The 18,135-nt window shown below is 59.5% G+C and overlaps 3 protein-coding genes across 4 annotated transcripts in view; 2 read left to right on the forward strand and 1 right to left on the reverse strand.

Moving 5' to 3' along the window:
- The window catches only part of LOC106738050 (butyrophilin subfamily 1 member A1), a 30,154-nt gene extending 24,802 nt beyond the window's left edge, over positions 1-5,352 (reverse strand). The window contains exons 1-2 of one of the 2 annotated variants that reach the window (XR_009457248.1): positions 3,005-5,352; positions 1,559-1,838 (exon numbers count right to left, since the gene is read on the reverse strand). Coding sequence is in view for 1 of the 2 variants with exons in the window: in XM_019490858.2 (XP_019346403.2) it covers positions 3,005-3,012 (8 nt within the window). In the remaining variant the exon portion in view is untranslated. The remainder of the gene's footprint in view (positions 1-1,558; positions 1,839-3,004) is intronic. The other variant, XM_019490858.2, reaches the window with a different exon arrangement.
- Positions 5,353-5,883: 531 nt separating this feature from the next.
- LOC102563227 (cytochrome c oxidase subunit 6B1) lies at positions 5,884-9,143 on the forward strand. Its single transcript, XM_006278311.4, has 4 exons — positions 5,884-5,993; positions 6,351-6,466; positions 7,709-7,809; positions 8,931-9,143. The coding sequence occupies exons 2-4, from the start codon at positions 6,361-6,363 to the stop codon at positions 8,982-8,984; spliced, it is 261 nt and encodes an 86-aa protein (XP_006278373.1). The 5' UTR covers positions 5,884-5,993; positions 6,351-6,360; the 3' UTR covers positions 8,985-9,143.
- A 3,371-nt stretch (positions 9,144-12,514) lies between these two features.
- RBM42 (RNA binding motif protein 42) lies at positions 12,515-17,833 on the forward strand. Its single transcript, XM_059718135.1, is given in 11 exon segments — positions 12,515-12,801; positions 13,136-13,280; positions 13,460-13,547; positions 13,748-13,813; positions 13,975-14,108; positions 15,371-15,511; positions 16,154-16,366; positions 17,000-17,120; positions 17,284-17,333; positions 17,335-17,358; positions 17,360-17,833. Coding segments are annotated over 11 exon segments (1,524 nt in total). The 5' UTR covers positions 12,515-12,634; the 3' UTR covers positions 17,735-17,833.
- Positions 17,834-18,135: the final 302 nt, after the last annotated feature.

The following is an 18,135-nucleotide window of genomic DNA, read 5'->3' on the forward strand; positions in this document are numbered from 1 at the left end:
GACACACCAGGTAGGCCCAACAGAAACTCTCCACCTTCTCACACATCTTGGGCCAAAAGCACCACTTTGTTAATCAGGCTTCTCTGCTGCAGAAGGGGGCCTTGTCTCTTGGGCTGCAGAGGGCAGTACGTGGACCAGTGCCTTGAAGTTACAGCCAAGTAGGTTTAAATTGGAAATCAGGAAAAATGTCCCCACTGTTAGAGCAGGGAGGCAGTGGAGCAGATGCCCAGGGGAGCTGTGGACTCTCCATCAAGGAGGCCACTGGTGGGGGATGGTCCAGGTGTGATGATGCCTGTGTTATACTAAGGGGCTTTCTGGCTTTGCTGGGGCTGGAAAGGAATCCCACCCCACATCCCGTAGCTACAGACATCAGGGATTTATTTCTCCTTCCTCGCCAGCACTGGGTATTGCTACAGCCCAGGCTGGAGTGAAAAGCTGCAGCCAGGTAGGTTTAGATTGGAGAAAACGTGGCTGTCAGAGTCCTGGGACCTCCACAGATGAAGGGGTTCAAGGAGAAGTTGGGCAGCTACTGGTGGGGGATGATCTAGGCGTCGTGATGCCTGGGATCTACTAGGGGGATCTCCCAGGTTTCTGGGTTGTGCTGGTTGCCCCCCACCCTATTTCTGCTCCATGTGTCGGGGGGGGGGGTTAAGCTTCCCCCAGAGGCACTGACATTGGTTGCAGCCCAGGCTAGGGATGGGGACTGGGACCAAAGTCAGAGGGTCCTGGCTGGTGGGCCTTGCCCCTCTGCTCAGGCTCAGACTGATGCCAGATTTGGGGTCAGGAAGGAATTTCCCACCCTGGTCAGATTGGTACAGACTGGGGTGGGGGTTGCCTTCCTTTGTAGCCAGGCCACGGCCTCTTCCTGAGATCTCTTGAGCATCAATTAGCAATCTTTTTTAGAAACAGGATGGTAGCAGCCGTGATACCCCAACTATCCCTGCGGCAGGGTCAGGTGCAATGCATGGTGTCATGTCCAGGTTGACTGTTGTTTGACGAACAGGTTAGATGGATTTGTCCAGGATGGTTTGGACAGGGCCAATCCTGTCTCAGGTTGGACTAGATGTGACCTCTGGAGGTCCCTTCCAGGCCTCCTCCATGACCCCATGACCATGACTCTATGATCTCTGCAGGTCCCTTCCAGCCCTCCATGACCGTGACTCCATGACCTCTGGAGGTGTTGTCTAGCCCCACTTTTCCGTGACCATGACTCTACAACCACGACTCCATGACCTCTGCAGGTCCCTTCTAACCTGACTGCTCTATGATTCTCTGATTGTGGATTTGTATAGGATGGTTTGGATAGGGCTGGTCCTGAGGGCAGGGGGTTGCACTACATGTGACCACTGGAGGTCCCTCCCAGCCCAACCCCTCTAGGATTTCCTTTTCTTTGACCCTGAGCCAATCTCCATTCCCCTCCAGATGTTTGCACCTAGCAGCCTGGTTACTGTTCTATCGCAGCAGTCCTCACGTTTCAGATGCAAGATCCCCCCAGCCCCCCCTCAAAAGATCCCAGCTCTTCCCTTTCACTTCGAAGTTTTCACTCATTTTAACTCACTTTGGGAGGGGCGGGATTTGTGCTGCGAGTTTCTCCTCTTTTTTTCCCTTGAGCACAGAAAAAGAGCCGAGCAAGTCTTCTGGGGCAAAGACCCACAGCAAGGCAGGAGGTTTCAGCCGCTCTCGGTTCCTCCTAACCGCCTGTGCGTTGATCTTGTGAACCACAGGCCAGCATTTGCACGCCAGACGGCAATGCTCTTTTGTGGCACCCCTCAAGGATCTCACAGCACCCCACTTAGAGAATCAGGTCCAAAGCAGCCCCTTGACTTGCGCCCAGGAAGCTATGGGAGAGACATCAAGGAATGAAACAGGATGAAGGGAAGTCTAATCTGTTCTTAAAAACCTCCTTCCTTCAAGGGGGGTTTGATATCCTTCCTTGTTATCCTCTTCCCAGCTTAACTATTCACAGCCTAATCCTTCCAGAGAACCTCTTGACTGGCAGGCAGCTGATGGTCTGATGCCAACATGTTCTCGAAGCCGGCTTCTGGAGAAACCCTGCCTAATCCCACAAGCCAAGCCCAGAGACCCATCCATTCTCCAGTCACAGCTGACGCTGTTGGCTCACTGCCCTGGCCACCATCCAGGGATGCAAGCTAAATCTACAGCTGCTCAAGACCCCCCATGCTTCTGGTATTCGCCTTCCCTTGTCTTGTGAAATCCATGCCCCCTACACCCACATCCTTTCCTAACGGAGGGGGCTTTGAAAAGAGGGGGTGCAAACGGTACGGGGCATCACTGCTTTGAACACAACACACTTTTTCCCTCCAGTTAAAGAGAAGTGAGAAGCTTTACTACTAAGCTTGGGACCTAGGCTGTATCCTTTGGTTTCATATCAAAGCAAAAACAGACATATCTTTAGACGAATGCACACTTACTTTTCTAGGTGTAGGTGTAGGTGCATTTTTTGCCTGATGTTGTGTTTTCAATATAGATAGGCTGACAGACAGATAGAGGGATGAGGGCTGTGGAGAGGGATAGATAGATAGATAGATAGATAGATAGATAGATAGATAGATAGATAGATAGATAGATAGATAGATAGATATGTAACCCAGGTGCACGGTGCTGCCTGTGGCCACCACCGAACAGTGGGATCTTGGGGTGCCCGGTAGCCAGTGACCTTGCCCAACCCTTCTAGTGGCTGTGGCAGGTTCCTCAAGAAGCGGGTCTCCCTGTGCAGAGGATGACCCTTGCAAACAGGCTTAACTCTATACAGGATTTAATTATATACAATATCAATTTCAAATAAGCAAACAGGTTGAACTCATAAAGGCTATTAAAGAGAACACACAAATACACACTCACAACCCCAGTAATGACAGTTACAACATATAACCTTTCCTTTGAATCCCCATGACCTACAAGGAGAGTACTAATCGCAGGTAGATATTAAGGCACCAACACTGAACCAATTGAGCTACAGACTTACAGGCTTACTCATACTTACGTATACATCCAGTCAATAACTTTTATACACCAGGATGAATACGATGGCCCTCTGCACACTTAGCAGCCTGGGGCGATGCCTTGAGAGGAATAGCCACCACTTTGCCCCCCTCACTGGAGCATGGGCAGGTCCTCCTTGGCTTGGGTCCCTCTGTGCTTGCTTCAGGCATCACACGCTGCCGGCCGTCGCTCCCTCCGGGCGTCTCTGCAATACACTTCTCTCCCCTGAGCTGCATTCCCTGATGCAGCCGGCCGCAGAGTCTGGGCTGCTGGCACAGGCAATCCCCCTGGCCAGTACACACACCCCCCATCAGGCACTCAGGAGAGGGTTTTGTCACCTCCTTGTCCTGGCTTCCCACAGGATGGCTCCCCCAGCTCCATCCTCCCCTGCCATAGAGATGCCCCTTGAGGAACCAGGGGTAAGTCTCTGAGCTCCCCCAGGATAAGCACTATTTCTCAAGGGGCTTATCCCAGGTTTGGAAATGCCCTGGAGGATCCCAGTGGGAATCAATGGGGGTTTCCGCTTCGGGCGCAGAACAGCTGGCCAATGCCCCCAGAGCGGGGACCGCTGGAGGGGAACAGGCCCCAGCTACTGCCCCCAAATCAGGCCTGTACTGGGGACCCATGGAAGGGACACCGCCCTACCCCAGCCAGTGCCCCCCTGGAGGGGAAACCTGACCCCCGCCCAGCCACCTTCTGCCTCCTCCTCTTCCCTCGCCCTCTCCAGGCTCCTCCGAGCAGCTGGACGCCAGCAGGGACCTATTCGTGGTGGGGCCCATGTTGTCGGATGATGTCCAGTGCCTGTCCCACCCCACGGTCATCGAGATGCGGGCAGGGGGGCCACAGTGCCCTGGACCAGCATGGACGGGAAGCTCATCTACACCAGGTGCAGCTGGTGAGGCTGTTGGGGGGGGTCAATGTGGCCCATGTTGTCTATTTCTGCCACAGCACTTGGCCCGACGCATGCGCCGGGACCTACTGACAGCACGTGCCCGGGGAGCTGACGATGGTGGAGATTGGCACCGACAGCCACGTCTATGGGGTGAACAGCCAGGGCAACGTCTACTGCTAGTATGGGGCTGGGCACAGGCATGGGAGGGCCCCTAATAGCCCCTGCAGGGCTGGGCAAGGGGGCAATGGGGGCTTATAGGTAGACTCTAATGGGTGGGGGGGACCCCAATGTGGGGGGGGGGGCACATGGGGACCCTAATGACCTGTGTGGGGCTGTGCAGGGGGTACAGAGGTACCCTAATGCCCCCTGTGGGGGTGGAGGGCAAGCTTGAGTGGAGACAAGGGGTCACAGACCTCATGGAGGACTGGGCAGAGGCTGCTTAGGGTCAGGCTACAGGGGACCCCATCGTGTGGGATCCTGGGTGGGCCCCTAGCTGCCCTTGGCCTATGCCCCCAGGCTCAAGGCCAAGTGGGGGGCGAGGAGGGGCAGCAGCGGGGGCAGACGATGCCCCGGGCCCTCACGCCGCCCCCTTCCGTGTTGGCAGGGATGGCATCTCCTGGATCCCACCCCGCAGCACTGGGGCCCTGGTCAAGCACGTGACCTACAACCCGGGGCAGCTGTGGCTCATCACGGCTGCCCGCACAGCCCTCAAGTGCCAGATCTGAGCCCCGTCCCCCGCCCCCGCGGGGATGGCATTGCCCCTGGAGGGGGCAGCTGGGCCGCTCCCACCCCCAGCTTCGTACCCCAGGTTCATAAGGGCTCCCGCATCGCATCCCGTGTCTGGTGCCCGATGCCCCTAGCGGTCGCAGTCAGCCACTGCAGCCCGAGACGGGCACGCGCCTGTCTAGCACCCCCTAGTGGTCTCTGTTGGCCACTGCACCGCACCCCTGCTCCCCCGGGTCACAGGCGCACCAGAGGGGAGGAAGCGGCGCCCCCCGCGATCCTCCAGGCCGTGCTCATGGGAGAGGCGGGCCCCGACCGCGGGAGGAGAGGAAACAATAGCTCTGGGGGCTTTATATTTGCCTCAGCTGCCCGTTTCAACACCCTCGGTGCACCCAGAGTGATGGGGGTAGGAACAACCGCATACGTTTCTGTCGGTGTTCAGAGGATCATGGAGAAGCGGGGCCAGGAGGGACCTCCAGAAATCATAGAGTTCATAACCATAGAGTCGCGGAGAAGTGGGGTGGGAGGGACCTCCATAGATCATAGAGTTCATAGCCATAGAGTCATGGAGAATGGGGCCGGAAGGGACTTCCAGAGGTCACATCTGGTCCAACCCCGCCTGAGGCGGGATCAGTCCTGTCCAAACCATCCCACGCGTAGAATCATAGAGAAATGGGGCCAGAAGAGCTCTAGCCTGATTCCCCTCTATACTGCCCCCCCCCGTGTGGTCTAGTCCCCATGGGGGTCTCTGTGACCCCAACACTGTTCTATTTCCCCCCCCATGACACTCTAGCCCTACTCCTCTATGACCCCCAGCCTGGCTCCAGCCCCTCCCCCGAGGCATTCTAGCCCAGCCCTTCTCTATGATCCCCCAACACTCTATTGCACCTCAACTTCCAATGCGGCGCTCTAGCCTCGCACGTCTCTATGACCCCCCCCACCGCCATACTAGACCCGCCCCCTCTCCAGGCGGCGCTCTGGCCTTACGTCTCCATGGCACCCCGTAGTTCTATCCCACGCCCCCCCCGGCACTCTAGCCGCGCTCTCTCTATGACACCCCCCTTCCAGTCCTCCCGCCCCCTCGACTCAGCTGCGCTCTATGAGCCCCTCCACCGCCGTTCTAGCCCTGCTAGGCGCCACTCTACCCCCCGCCTCTCTATGACCCCAACACCGCTCCACCCCTCCCCCGCCAGGCGGCGCTCCAGCCCCGCTCCTCTCTATGACCTCCTCCTGCTCCTCCTCTAGACCCACCCCTGCCGCAAGGCCTGGCGGACGCGCTGGGCGTCACTTCCGGCGGCGCTCTGTATTTCCGGGTCCGTGCTGGCCGGGCACTGGGGCTGAAAGTCACTTTCAGGAAGGAGTTGCCGTAGCTCGGGTGAGGTCCGGGCGCGGCCCCGGCCCCGGCTTCGGCCTGAGTGGGGAGGGGCACGGGGCGGGGGAGGGGCTGGCATGGGGGGCAGGGGCAGGGGCAGGGGCAGGGGCAGGGGCGGGGGAGGCGAAGGCGAAGGCGAAGGCGAAGGCCTTGGAGTAGGAGTAGGAGGGGCGGAGGTAGTTTGGGGGTGGGGCCAGGCTGGGGTGGGCGGGGCGCGTACAGCACCTGGCGAAGCCCCATCCCGGGTGGGCAGGGGCCCTTCTGCCGGGGGGGTGGCTTTGTACAGCTCCTAGCACACCGGGAGGGGGGAACACCCCCCCCACACCTGTTTGACCCCCCTCCTCCCCGTTTCCCTTGCAGAGTAAGGGCCATGGCCGAGAGCATCCAGGAGAAGCTGAACAAGTACAAAACGGCGCCGTTCGACAGCCGCTTCCCCAACCAGAACCAGACCCGCAACTGCTGGCAGAACTACCTGGGTGAGGCAGGCCCGGGTGGGCGGGGACGTGGCTGGGGGGGGGGGGGCGCTTGTAGAGGGGGCTTTGGGGCCTGGGGGTGCACGTGGTGTGGGGGGTGCACGTCGGGGTGGTTACAGGTGGTTGTGGGGGCAGTTATGGGGGTGGGAGGATGCTTACAGAGGTGGGGGGAGGATGATGGATGGATTGGGGGGGAGGAGGGGTCAGAGACAAGTCCCCCGGCCCCTCCCCCCAGGGGCTCCTCACTGGTAGGACCCCCACCCCAGGGGGCCAGATTCAGCCCATGGGGCTCGTGGGTTCTGGGGACTTCACGGCACCTGCCTCTTTCCCCTGAAACTTTGGGGGGGGGGGGGGGGCGGCATTAATGGCCCAGCAGGGTGGCTCAGTGTGTTTGACAGTCCTGATTTTAAAGGATGGCGATTTTAACAGGGGGCTGGCTGGGCTGTGTGTTGCTTGGAGCTGGGATGGAGGTGACTGGGGGGGAGGCTGGTGGTACTGCAGGATCCGGTTCTTGGATAGCGTTTGGGAGGCTTGGGGTGGTAACTCTTTCTGCTTCTTGCCCTGTGCCCCCATTGCCTGCTCTGCTTCCCCACATTGAATGGGGTGCAGCTCTCATCTTGTATTCAAGTAATTACGGTAGATCTCTAGTTGTCAGTAAACAGAGTAGCTGTGGGAAAACTGGGGGGGGGGGGTCATTGAATGATTAATTACGGGACATGGGAGCTGCTGCCTGAAAGGATTGCCTCTTTCCTCCTCTTTGCTTTAAGCCCTTCCAGTTGGAGCAGGCCTTGACCTGGGGCGGGACTAAGCCTTGGGGGTAGCCTCTGAGGATGTGCTGTATTTCCTTGCGTACCAGACACAACTTCCCCCTATCCCCACCACTACCATTCAAGGGGCTGGGTGGCTGCAAAAGGGTAAAGACTGGAGCTTTGGCTGAGGCTGGGGTTATGGGGGGGGCTCCTTATGGGGGGAATAGTGACTCTGTGGGGCAGCAGCACCCCCTTGCGAGGCAGGATGGAGCCATGCCTCGGGAGGAGGGGGGTCTTGGTGTCCAGTCATTGCGCCCTCCCCAAGACAAGGTGCATGGTAGATGAGAAAATACAGTAACCCCCATTAAGACAGAGGCAGGAGCTGCCTTCCCCCACCTGTGTCTGCTTGTGTTCAGTGGGTCCTTCCCCCGACATCCAGCTCCACCCCCCACAATCCACCCATTCAGTCTCAGCCTCTCCTTCCCTTGCCCCCCAGACTTCCACCGCTGTGAGAAGGCAATGGCCACCAAAGGAGCCGACCCCCTGCCCTGCCAGTGGTATCACCGCGTCTACAAGTCGCTCTGCCCCATCTCCTGGGTAAGACCCCCTCCCTCAGACAAGGGCCATTTTGGTAGCCACCTTCCTTTAAAACGCACTTGGCATACTGTATTCCTTCGCCTATAATGCGCCTCTGATCTTCAAGAGGCGCTCGAATGCTTCACCCCTTTTATTTCAGGAAGCAAATAAAGGCCCATCATTTAGGATATCGCTGGGGGGGGTGGAGCCGTAGAAGAGCTTCTTGTCTAATTAAGAGCTGTTTTGACGAATGCCGCATTTCCTTGCGTATAATATGCGCCCACCTTTCCCAGAAATTTAGCTGCTGCAAATTAGGAGCATGGGCTTTAAAGGCACAGGCTCCTGATTTTATGAGCTGAACTGCCCCCCCCCATCCTTTTTTTTTCCTGCCCCACCTGCGTGTATCTCAGGGGTGGGCAAAATGTGGCCCGTGGGTGAGATGTGTCCCAACAGGCTGTTCTATCCAGCGCGCAGGGGCCCTAAAAAAAAAAATTAGAAAATTAGTATTAATCTGCCCCTGGCTGCCTGCCATGCGGCCCTCAGTGGCTTGCCAAAACTCATTTTGGGTGGAGTGCCACTTACTAATTGCCTGCTCCTGGTGTATCTCATACTTAAAGCTAACAGAGAAGCCACAGGTTTTATTCTGCCCTTTTCCTTCTACCCTCACAACTTCTGCAGCTCCTAGTATTTCCCCTGTGACAAATAACTCACTGGGATTTGCAAGGAAAGACCTACTTTTTCAGCCCCCTCCCTTCTCCCCGACAGTGGACAGTGTCTTATACAAGGCATATGGTATGTTAGAAAGTACGGTAATTTTTAGACCAATACCACTCTAACGTATACCCCTGTAATTTTTAGAGGTGTGTGTTTTTTATATGTGGTGGTACTTTTCTGAGTCGCTAGAATGGGTAAAAGGGGCCTGAGTTCTTTGGAGGGGGGGCAGCAGGGCCAATCACCCTGGGGGGTGGGGGCTCAGATCAGTGACCCTGTTTTGGGGGGGAAGTTGAATGCTGGACATGGGGGCAGGGCAGCTAAGCTCCTCCTCTTGTCCCCCCCCTCCCCCCCCCCCAGCAGTGGGTCCTTCTGGGGTTGGGTCCAGGCACTGGTTCCCCAGACAATAATTGCCTGTTGTTCTCTTCCAGGTGAACAACTGGGACAGCCGCCTGGAAGACGGCACTTTCCCTGGCAAGATCTGATAGGCTGACAGCTGCGGGTTGGGTGCTCTGCCCACCCCCCTGGGGCACAGCGCCTGGCACTGAGGGGTAGGTGGTTTCAGGCCCGTCCGCCTGCTGGTTCCAGTGCCGGTCTCGTTTGGACTCGCAGGGCTGTGAGACAATAAAAGGGATGAAAACCGGCCTCTGTCTCCTGCCTGGGCTGAAGGGAGGGGGCAGGGTGGTTTTGAGCAGGTTTCAACTCCCCTCCAACCCAGCCTTCCACCAACAAAAGCTGGGGAGAGAACCCAGGTGTCCGGGTTCCCAGGTCCCCTGCTGTAACCCTGCCCACAGGCTCTGTCTCCTTCACAGACCTGGGAGAAAACCCAAGTGTCCAGGCTCCCAGCCTCCACCCCCTAAACCCCACTTTCTCCCAAAGCTGGGGCGACTCCAGGTGTCTGGGTCCCCCTCTGTGCCCCTCCCGGACCCCAGCCAAGCTCTTGGCACCCCTCCCAGAGCTGGGACAGAACCCAAGCATCTGGGCTCTCAGCACCCCAACTTTGTGTGGCTTCCAGACCTGGGAATGAACCCAAGTGTCTGGGCTCCTGCGCTGCACCCCTAAATCCCACTTTTCTCCCAAAGCTGGAGAGAACTCAGGAGTCCGGGTTCCCAGCCCCACCCCCATTCTAACTCCCCAGACTTTGGCTTGAGTCTGAAACATGTGAGGAGTGCTGTGATAAAACAGCAACCACGCTGCTAGGTGCAAAGGGCTGGAGGAAAAAGGAGGTCATCAAAGAAGAGGAAATCCTAGAAAGTTTGGGCTGGGAAGAACCTCCAGGGATCACATCTGGCGCAACCCCTTGCCTGGGGCAGGGTCAGCCTTATCCAAACCATCCCAGACACATCCTTTTGCAACCAGGTGACCTATCACCTGGACAAGGGGGAAGAGATTGATGTCATATATCTTGACTTTAAAAAGCCTTTGATCTGGTATCCCATGATCACCTTTTGGCAAAACTGGCAAACTGCGGCCTCACCACAATCCACTGGCTGGGGAATTGACTTGATGGCAGGACCCAGAGAGTGGTGGTTGATGTAAATCGATTGTTGTGGTGTGCTGTGACCAGTGGACTCTGTCCTAGGGCCCTTACTTTTTCACATCTTCAACAATGATGTGGACATTGGTGTCAGAAGCGGGCTTGCCAAGTTCACTGATGACACCAAACTCTGGGGTAAAGTATGCACACCTGAAGACAGGAGGGTGATCCAAACTGACCTGGACAGGCTCAGGGAATGGGCAGATGAGAACCTGATGGTGTTCAACACCAAAAAATGCAAGGTTCTCCACTTTGGGAGGAAAAACCTGCAGCATCCTTATAAGCTTGGCAGTGCTACACTGGCTAGCACTACAGATGAAAGTGACTTGGGGTCATGATTGACCACAAGGTGAACATGAGCGTTCGGTGTGATGCTGCAGCTAGTAAAGCAAGCAAAATGCTGGCTTGCATCCATAGATGCTTCTCAAGCAAATCCTGGGACATCATTTTCCTGTTGTACTCGGCCTTGGTGAGGCTGCAGCTGGAGTACTGCGTCCAGTTTTGGGCTCCACAATTCAAAAAGGATGTGGAGAAGCTTGAGAGGGTGCAGAGGAGAGCCATGCTCATAATCAGAGGTCAGGAAAACAGACCTTACGACAAAGGCTGAGAGCCCTGGGACTCTTCAGCCTAGAAAAACGCAGGCTTAGGGGTGATCTGGTAGCCACCTATGAGTTTATTAGGGGTGCTCAGCAGGATCCGGGGGAACATCTGTTCACCAGACCGCCCCAAGGGATGACGAAATTGAATGGTCATAAACTCGTCTGCGGCCGTTTCAGGCTGGACATAAGGAAGAACTTCTTCACTGTCCGAGCCCCCGAGGTCTAGAATAGACTGCTGTTGGAGGTAGTTCAAGCGCCCACTTTGAACACCTTGAAGACTACTTTTGGATGTTTATCTTGCTGGCATCCTATGACGCCTGTTGACTTCCTGCCCCTGGGGCAGGGGGCTGAACTCCATGATCCTCCAGGATCTTCCAGCCCGAATGTCTATGAAATTGACTATGATTATTTCATAGATTTCGAGAGAAGTCAGGTTAGAAGGGATCTGCCTGTAGGGGTTGTAGTCATAGTCATGGGGTTATGGAGAAGCTGGACTGTAAGGGACCTCCAGGAGGCATGGAGTCATGGCCATAGAGGTGTGGGGCTACAAGAGACCTCCAGAGGCGGTATGATCATAGTTATGGAGAAGTGCCTCTGGAAGGGATTTTCAGAGGAGGACAAATTCTCCCCCCCCAACACCAATCTGACGGGGGGGGGGGGGGGGGGGATCCCTTCCTGGCATGGGTCTGACCCTGAGCAGAGGGGCAAGACCCTCTAGCCAGGCCACTCTGGGGTTGGGCCCAGCAGCAGTCCAGTCCCCAGCCCAGGCTGCATCCAGCACCCGGTGTTTCTGGGGGAGCGTTAACCCCCCCCCCCCCGACACATGGAACAGAAAGGGGGAGGAAGGCAACCAACACGGCCCAGAAGCATGGGAGATTTCCCCTCAGTAGATACCAGGTGGCACTGGGATCGCCCCCCACCAGTCTCTGCTTGAACCCCCGCAGTGACAGAGAGCGCACAGCTCCCCTGGGCGCAGGCCTGGAACACCCTACCTCTGTGTCTCTGGCATCTCCTTGAACTCCTCCCGCGGCCGCCCTGCTCTTGGGATACATTTGCCGATCTGGATTCAGATTGAAGATCTCCCTGACTTTAGAATTGAATAAAGATCCTCCAAAATCCAAATTCCGTCTTGGAGGAGGCATGTGGTCGGTGGGTGAATACGGTATATGGGCTTTTTTTTTTTTTTTTTTAAGGGGGCATGTTATAAGTGGTGGAATACGGTAGTTGTTTGAGAAGGGGGCATTACAGGGTCTGATTCTGAGGGAGGGAGGGAGGTGGCCCAGGGGGATTAGGCCCCAGGGGGATGGAGCCGTGTGCCCCCTTTGCCCCTCCCGTGGTGCTGGGAGGAGAGCGGGGCTGCCCCAGAGCAGTCAGACAGGACCAGGACCGTGCCAGGTGCTGCGTGCCCCCCCCCGGCTCCCGCCATAGGGTTGGATCCTCCCCAGTAGGGGCAGCCCCGAGGCAGGGGCCTTGCCCTCGGGGATCACGAAACCACTGCCCCCCAGCCCCGCCCCCACAAGCCAGGGCCCACCCCTCTGCCGCCCCGCCCCCCCGCAGGCCTGCAGCCACGACGGGCGCCTGAAGACCACGTGAAGGTGTCCTCGGTTGGCCACGCCCCTTCTTAGCAAGCCCCACGACGCTTTCCGAGTGGCCCCGCCCCTTCCACATCAGCCACGCCCTCTTAGGGCTTGGACACGCCCTTTCGATACCTCGGGGCACAAAGCGACGAGGGGCTTCCTGGCAGGTCACCTCCCCTCCCCCATGATGCATTACGCTACCCAGCCCTGACCACACCCCCTCCGAGCTAACCACGCCCCCTCTGAGTTTACGCCCCTTTGGGGCTAACCACGCCCCCTTCGTCTTCCCTGCCCCCTCTGCGCCGCATCGGAACGCTCCGCCCGCCGCTCGCAGCCTGCGCTCCCCGCGGTCAGCCCGGAAGTGGGGCACACGTCATTAGCGGGCGCCGGAAGCCCCGCGGTCCCTGCGTTCCCGGGTAGCGATGGCGGCTCCGGCGGCTCCGGCCGCCCCTCCCCCCGCCCCGGCCGGCGGCGGCGGCGGCGCCCCGGGACCCGCCGGGGCCGGGGCCGGGGCCGGGGCCGCGGCCGCGGCCGGGGCTGGCAAGAGCGGTGAAGAGCGGTTGAAGGAGATGGAGGCCGAGATGGCTCTGTGAGCGCGGGGGCGGGGCCAATATGGGCCTGGGGGGCAGAACGGGCTGGCGGTGAGGCGGGCGGGGCCAGAATACGGGGTGGGGCTTTGGGGGCGTGGCAAAGGTCGGGGTAGGGTTTGCAGGGCAGTGGGAGGGGCCAAAACATTGGGGTGGGGTCCTGGGGGCTAAAGGGGCGGGGCCTGAAGTCGGAGGGGCAGGGTTGGCAGGGCCTGCAGGGAGTGGGGAGGGGGATAGGGCCTGAAGCCAGGGGGCGTGCCCAGAACGTGTGGGCGGGCCCGGGAGGAGGGGGCGGGGCCAGGACGGGGGTCCTCACTGCCCCCTTCCTCCCCCCAGGTTCGAGCAGGAGGTGCTGGGCGCCCCCGTCTCAGTGCCCCCCGTGGTGGACGCTGTCCCGGTGGCCCTGGCGGTGCCGGCCGTGCCCCCGGTGCCCCCCGTCCCTGCCCTCCGGCCCATCATCGCCACCAACACCTACCAGCAGGTGACAGCCTGGCCTGGCCCGTACCCCCTTAATTTGTATAATTAGCATGTGGAGTGGGGGGGTCAGGTTGGAGCTAATGAGCTTGTTTGGATGGGGGGGGGAGCAATAATTTGCTGGTATGGAGGGCGCTGAGAACCAGTGCTTTCATCTCACTGATTGTGCCCCTCCCCCCCCCCCAGGTCCAGCAGAGCCTGGAGGCACGGGCAGCTGCTGCGGCCACTGTAGTAACCCCCATCGTGGCGCCCCCGGTGCCCTTTGTGGGGCCAGGTAGGTGCCGCCTTCCGGCCTCAGGATCAGGGCCGTGCCAGGCGCTATACGTACCCCCACCCCGGGCAGAGCCAGCCTCTGCCCCAGCCAGGATCGGGGCTGTGCTGCGCGCTGTATGTTCCCCCTGGCATCTATTCGTGTCCCAAGTGACCCCCCCCGACCCCACTGGGGCCGTGTGATAACCTTCCCCCACCTTGCAGCCGTTCCTCCGCAGAGGCCCCCCATCCTCCGACCTGCCTTTGTGCCCCACGTGCTGCAGAGATCAGGTGAGTGGGAGGCCCAGGTGCCTGGGTTTTCTGGGAGGGGGGTGAGGTCTGCGGGGGGGCTGAGAGCCTGGACACCTGGGTTCATCCAGCTCTGGGAGTAGAATGGGGCCCAGAGCAAAGCCTAACACTCTTCTATATGTTTTCCTGTCTGGCTTCTGCAGGTGGTCCCCGGCCTCTGCCCATGCGCCCACCCATCATCCCTCCATGTGGGACCCCCGATGCCTGGCCCCCAGGGCCCCAGATGATGATGGGCCCTCCGATGCAGAGAGCCCCTGTCCCCCCTTTGGGGGCATCGGCCCCATGAGACCTGGCCCACCTTGAGTAGGCACCATGGGGTGCTGTGCTGAGGGGCAGGGTGGGGGCTGTGGCCAACAGGGACCTCTGGGGAGTGCCAGGCATAAATCCATGTAGCTGGTGCTTTAGTGGCCAACAGGGAGCACTAGGGGGCAGCAGATGCATTGAAATCCTGCTGGAGGCCACTAGGGGGTGCTGTCTGCTCATCTTGCTGTAGCTTGGGGAGGGCACTAGGGGGATGTGTTACAGCAGGGTGGGGGCATAGGGGGACATAGGGAACACTGCAGTAGCCAAACATGACCCCCAGGGGCACCAGACACGACTCTGTTCAGCTGGGGGCTGCAGTGACCAATGAGGGCTGCTAGGGGGTACAGACACTATTTCAGGGAGTGCTGTATCTCCTCTGTAGCTTGATGGAGCACTTGAGGGCACTGAAGGTAGGGTGAGGGTCTGGGGGGATACTAGGAGGTGCTGTGCATTAACCAGTGGGGAGGTTCCTTGGATGGGGAAAGGAAATGCCTCTGGGGGCAGCCATCTGCCCAACTGGGACTGCAGTGGCCACTGGGGGCCACTAGACACATTGCAATACCACCGAGTCTCCAGGGGTGCTGCTGCTTAGGGGAGGAGTACTAGGGGCACTATAGTCTGCGGGGCCTGGAAGAGGGTGTCTGGTTAGGCTGTAGTGGGCACTAGGGGAACATGATGAAGTGGTAACAGGGACCCCCAGGGGGCATCAATCATGAATGTGCCCAACTGGCAGCTGCAGTGGGCCAGCAGGGGCCCCTGGGGGCACTGGAAATGAATCTGCCCAGCTGGGAGCTGCAGGGACCACTAGGGGGCACTAGACCCATTGCAATACTGTGGGAAGCTGTGCAGAGAGAGGAGCAGGGCAGGGGGCCCTGGGGGGCATTAGGGAACCCCCAGAGGGTGTCAGATGTGAATCTGCCCAGCTGGTGGCTACAGTGGCCAATGGGGGCCACTAGGGGGCACTAGACCACTGTAATCCCAATGGGCACTATTTCGAGAACTGAGTCCCCTCAGGGATTGATGTGAGCTGGGGGGCATGCACTACGGGTCACTGTGCTGTAGGAGGTAGAACAGGGGGGTCTGAGCGGCCCCTGGGGGCCCCCATCCCTGGCAGCCAACACTGGGTCTTCCTGCCTATCCCCCACTCCACAAGCAGCCACATTTTGGGTGTCTCCATAGCCTCCTGTTAGGGATGGGGGCAGATGGGGCATGACTTTAACCCTCTCCTTGCTGCAGGTGGGGCCAGGGGTCCCCGTGGGCCCCCTGGCTCCCATGGTGCCAGTGCCTCGCCCTGTCATGGCTGCCCCGAAGATCAACCCTACGGTCATCCAGGCAGCCCCCACCGTCTACTCGGCCCCGCCTGTTAAGAAGCAGGAGGTGAGGAGGGGGACAGGGGCGGGGCTTACCTGGAGGAAGGTGGTGCTACATCTTGGACCTGGGTGCTGAGAACCCAGGTGTCCGGGCTCCCAGCCTCCCCACTCCCTTCCCAAACCCACATTCCCCTCCCAGAGCTAGAGAGGGACCCAGGTGTCTGGGCTCTACCCCCCTCCCTGACCCTGCTTCCTTTCTGGGGGGAGGAGAAGAACCCAGGTGTTTGGGCTCCCAGTACCCTTTGCTGTGTAGCCTCCCAGCCCCCTCCCAGAGTGGGAAGAGAACTCAGACATCCAGGCTTACTCCGCACTCCCATCCCAGGTTTGAGAAGACCCCAGGCATCTGGGCTTTCCTCCAGCACCCATCCTCTGCCTCCCTCTGGGCTCTACCCCCCCGGCCCCCTGCATTCCAGATCTTGAGAAGAACCCAAGCATCTGGACTCCCAGCGCAGCCCCTGCTATCAACCCCAGCCCCAGAGAACCCAGGTGTCCGGGCTCCCTCCCCACACCCCTCCTCTGCCCCCCACCAGACCAAACTCCCGTCCCAGGTTTGAATAGAACCCAGGTGTCCAAACTCCCTGTGCCCTCCTTGGCCCCAGAGGACCCAGGTGTCCGGGCCCCACCTAACCCCCTCCCCCCGCTGGGCCAGGAGGAGCTGCGGGAGCCGGTGCCATTGCTGACAGAGGAGAAGGAGCCAGCGGGGCTGGAGGAGGCGCTGATCGGGCCCAGCATGCCCGAGCCTGAGCCCCTGCTGCCCCCAGACCCCCGCGTCCTGCCCAGCCTGCGGGGCCCCGAGCTGCTGCTGCCACCTGCCCGTGCCCGCCGCCCCCGCCTGCCTGACACTGTCTTCGTACCTGTGGAGGTGAGGGAGTGGAGTTTGGAGGAGTGGGAGGGGTGTGATGGTAGTGGGGGTGGCTTTGGGGGTGGAGTGGCTTAGAGTAGGGGGTGTGGTTTTGCTGGGGGTAGGAGAGGGTGTGGCTTTGGGGTACTTTGAGGGGAGGGTTGTGGCTTTGGAACGGTGGAGGGGCGTAGGGGAGAGGGTGTGGCATGGTGGGAGGGGCTGAGGCCTTGGGTAGTAGGAGGGTTTTAGGGTGGGTGTGGTTCAGGGGTGTGGGGCGGGCTTATTGCAGGCAGTAGCATTGTGATGGGAGTAACCTAAGGGCAGGGGATGTGGGGGGGGGGCGGGGGTGTTAAAGCAGGGGACATGGGCTTATGGTAGTGGGAGGAGTTTAGGTGGGTGTGGGCAGGTTTGATGGGTGTGTTTTAGGATGAAAGGACCTTAGGGCAGGGAGCAGGGGTTGTGGCCTTGGGGCAACAAGGACGAAGGATGGGACCACGGGCAGGGGGAGTGGCCTGGTAGGGACAATGGGAGGGGCTTTAGTGTGGGCAAGCGCTGGGGATGCAGCTGAGGACGGGACTGGATTCTGCTGGGGTGAGCAGAACTTGGGTGGCAAATGAGAGGGGGCTTGCTGACCCTGCCACCTTCAATTTCCAGCCGGTGGTGGAGCCGGTGGCCGAGGACAAGAAGAAGACGAAGCAGGAGAAGCTGAAGCGTTGTATCCGCACGGCCGCTGGCAGCAGCTGGGAGGACCCCAGCCTGCTGGAATGGGATGCTGGTGAGCCTGGGACCACTCCCCTCTGCCCCAGGACCCCCTCACGGGGAGGAGGAGCTAGGACACCACAGCATTACTGTGGCTGCAGTCCATTCCCACTCGGGGGGGTAGGATCTGTTGTCATTGGCAACCATTGGGCTGATGATTCCCCGCCCCTCCACCCCAGACGATTTCCGGATCTTCTGCGGCGACCTAGGCAACGAGGTAAATGACGACCATCCTGGCACGGGCCTTCAGCCGCTAACCCCTCCTTCCTCAAGGCCAAGGTGATCCGGGACAAGCGCACGGGCAAGACTAAGGGCTACGGCTTCGTCAGCTTCAAGGACCCCAACGACTACGTCCGTGCCATGCGTGAGATGAATGGTATGTTCCGGGGGGGGACACAAGGTTTGGGAGGTGCGGAGGGCACCAGTTACATGGGTGCATACAGGTGGCATGGGGGACTGGTTAAGTTGTTGCACTGTGGGGGCTGGGTGGCTTGGGCTTGGTTCACAGTTGATATAGGGGTATGTGTTACCCTTTGCCCCCCAGAGTGCTGGGGGGGGGGAGACACATTATCCTGTGACACCCCCATGCTGCATGGGGGGGTATATTGCCTCCCCCCCAGCTTCCAGTGACCCCTAAATGGAGGTTGACCCTGGCTGGAGGGAACCCAGGCTCTTAGCTCCCAGTCTCTGCCCTCCTCCCAGAAAACCCAGGTATCTGAGCTCCCAGCCCAGCCCCTTGCTCTCAGCCCCCACTCCTATCCCTAGAGACCCCAAATGTCTGCTTCCCCTCCCCCCCCCCCGGTCCTATTCCAGCACTGAAAAGAACCCAGGTGTCTGGGCTCCCAGTCCCCAACCCCCCCCCCCAAAATAAAGAGCTGCAGAGAACCCAGGGGTCTGGGCTCCCAGCCCCTCCCCTACCATTAGACCCAATCCCCTTGGTCTGGGGGGGACCTGTTAGCATGCAACACCCCCCCCCTCTCCAGGGGGAGGGAGCCTTTTAACAGGTGCATGTGGTTAGTATGGGGGATCTA

Source organism: Alligator mississippiensis, chromosome 15 (assembly GCF_030867095.1).
Source record: "Alligator mississippiensis isolate rAllMis1 chromosome 15, rAllMis1, whole genome shotgun sequence".
In the NCBI taxonomy this organism is placed as follows: Eukaryota; Metazoa; Chordata; order Crocodylia; family Alligatoridae; genus Alligator; species Alligator mississippiensis.

Bases quoted from the DNA above. Each gene is read 5' to 3' on its own strand.
- LOC102563227 (XM_006278311.4), top strand. From the start codon at position 6,361: ATGGCCGAGAGCATCCAGGAGAAGCTGAACAAGTACAAAACGGCGCCG. The intron at 6,467-7,708 runs GTGAGGCAGGCC...CTTGCCCCCCAG, and splicing joins CTGCTGGCAGAACTACCTGG to ACTTCCACCGCTGTGAGAAG. The intron at 7,810-8,930 runs GTAAGACCCCCT...GTTCTCTTCCAG, and splicing joins CGCTCTGCCCCATCTCCTGG to GTGAACAACTGGGACAGCCG.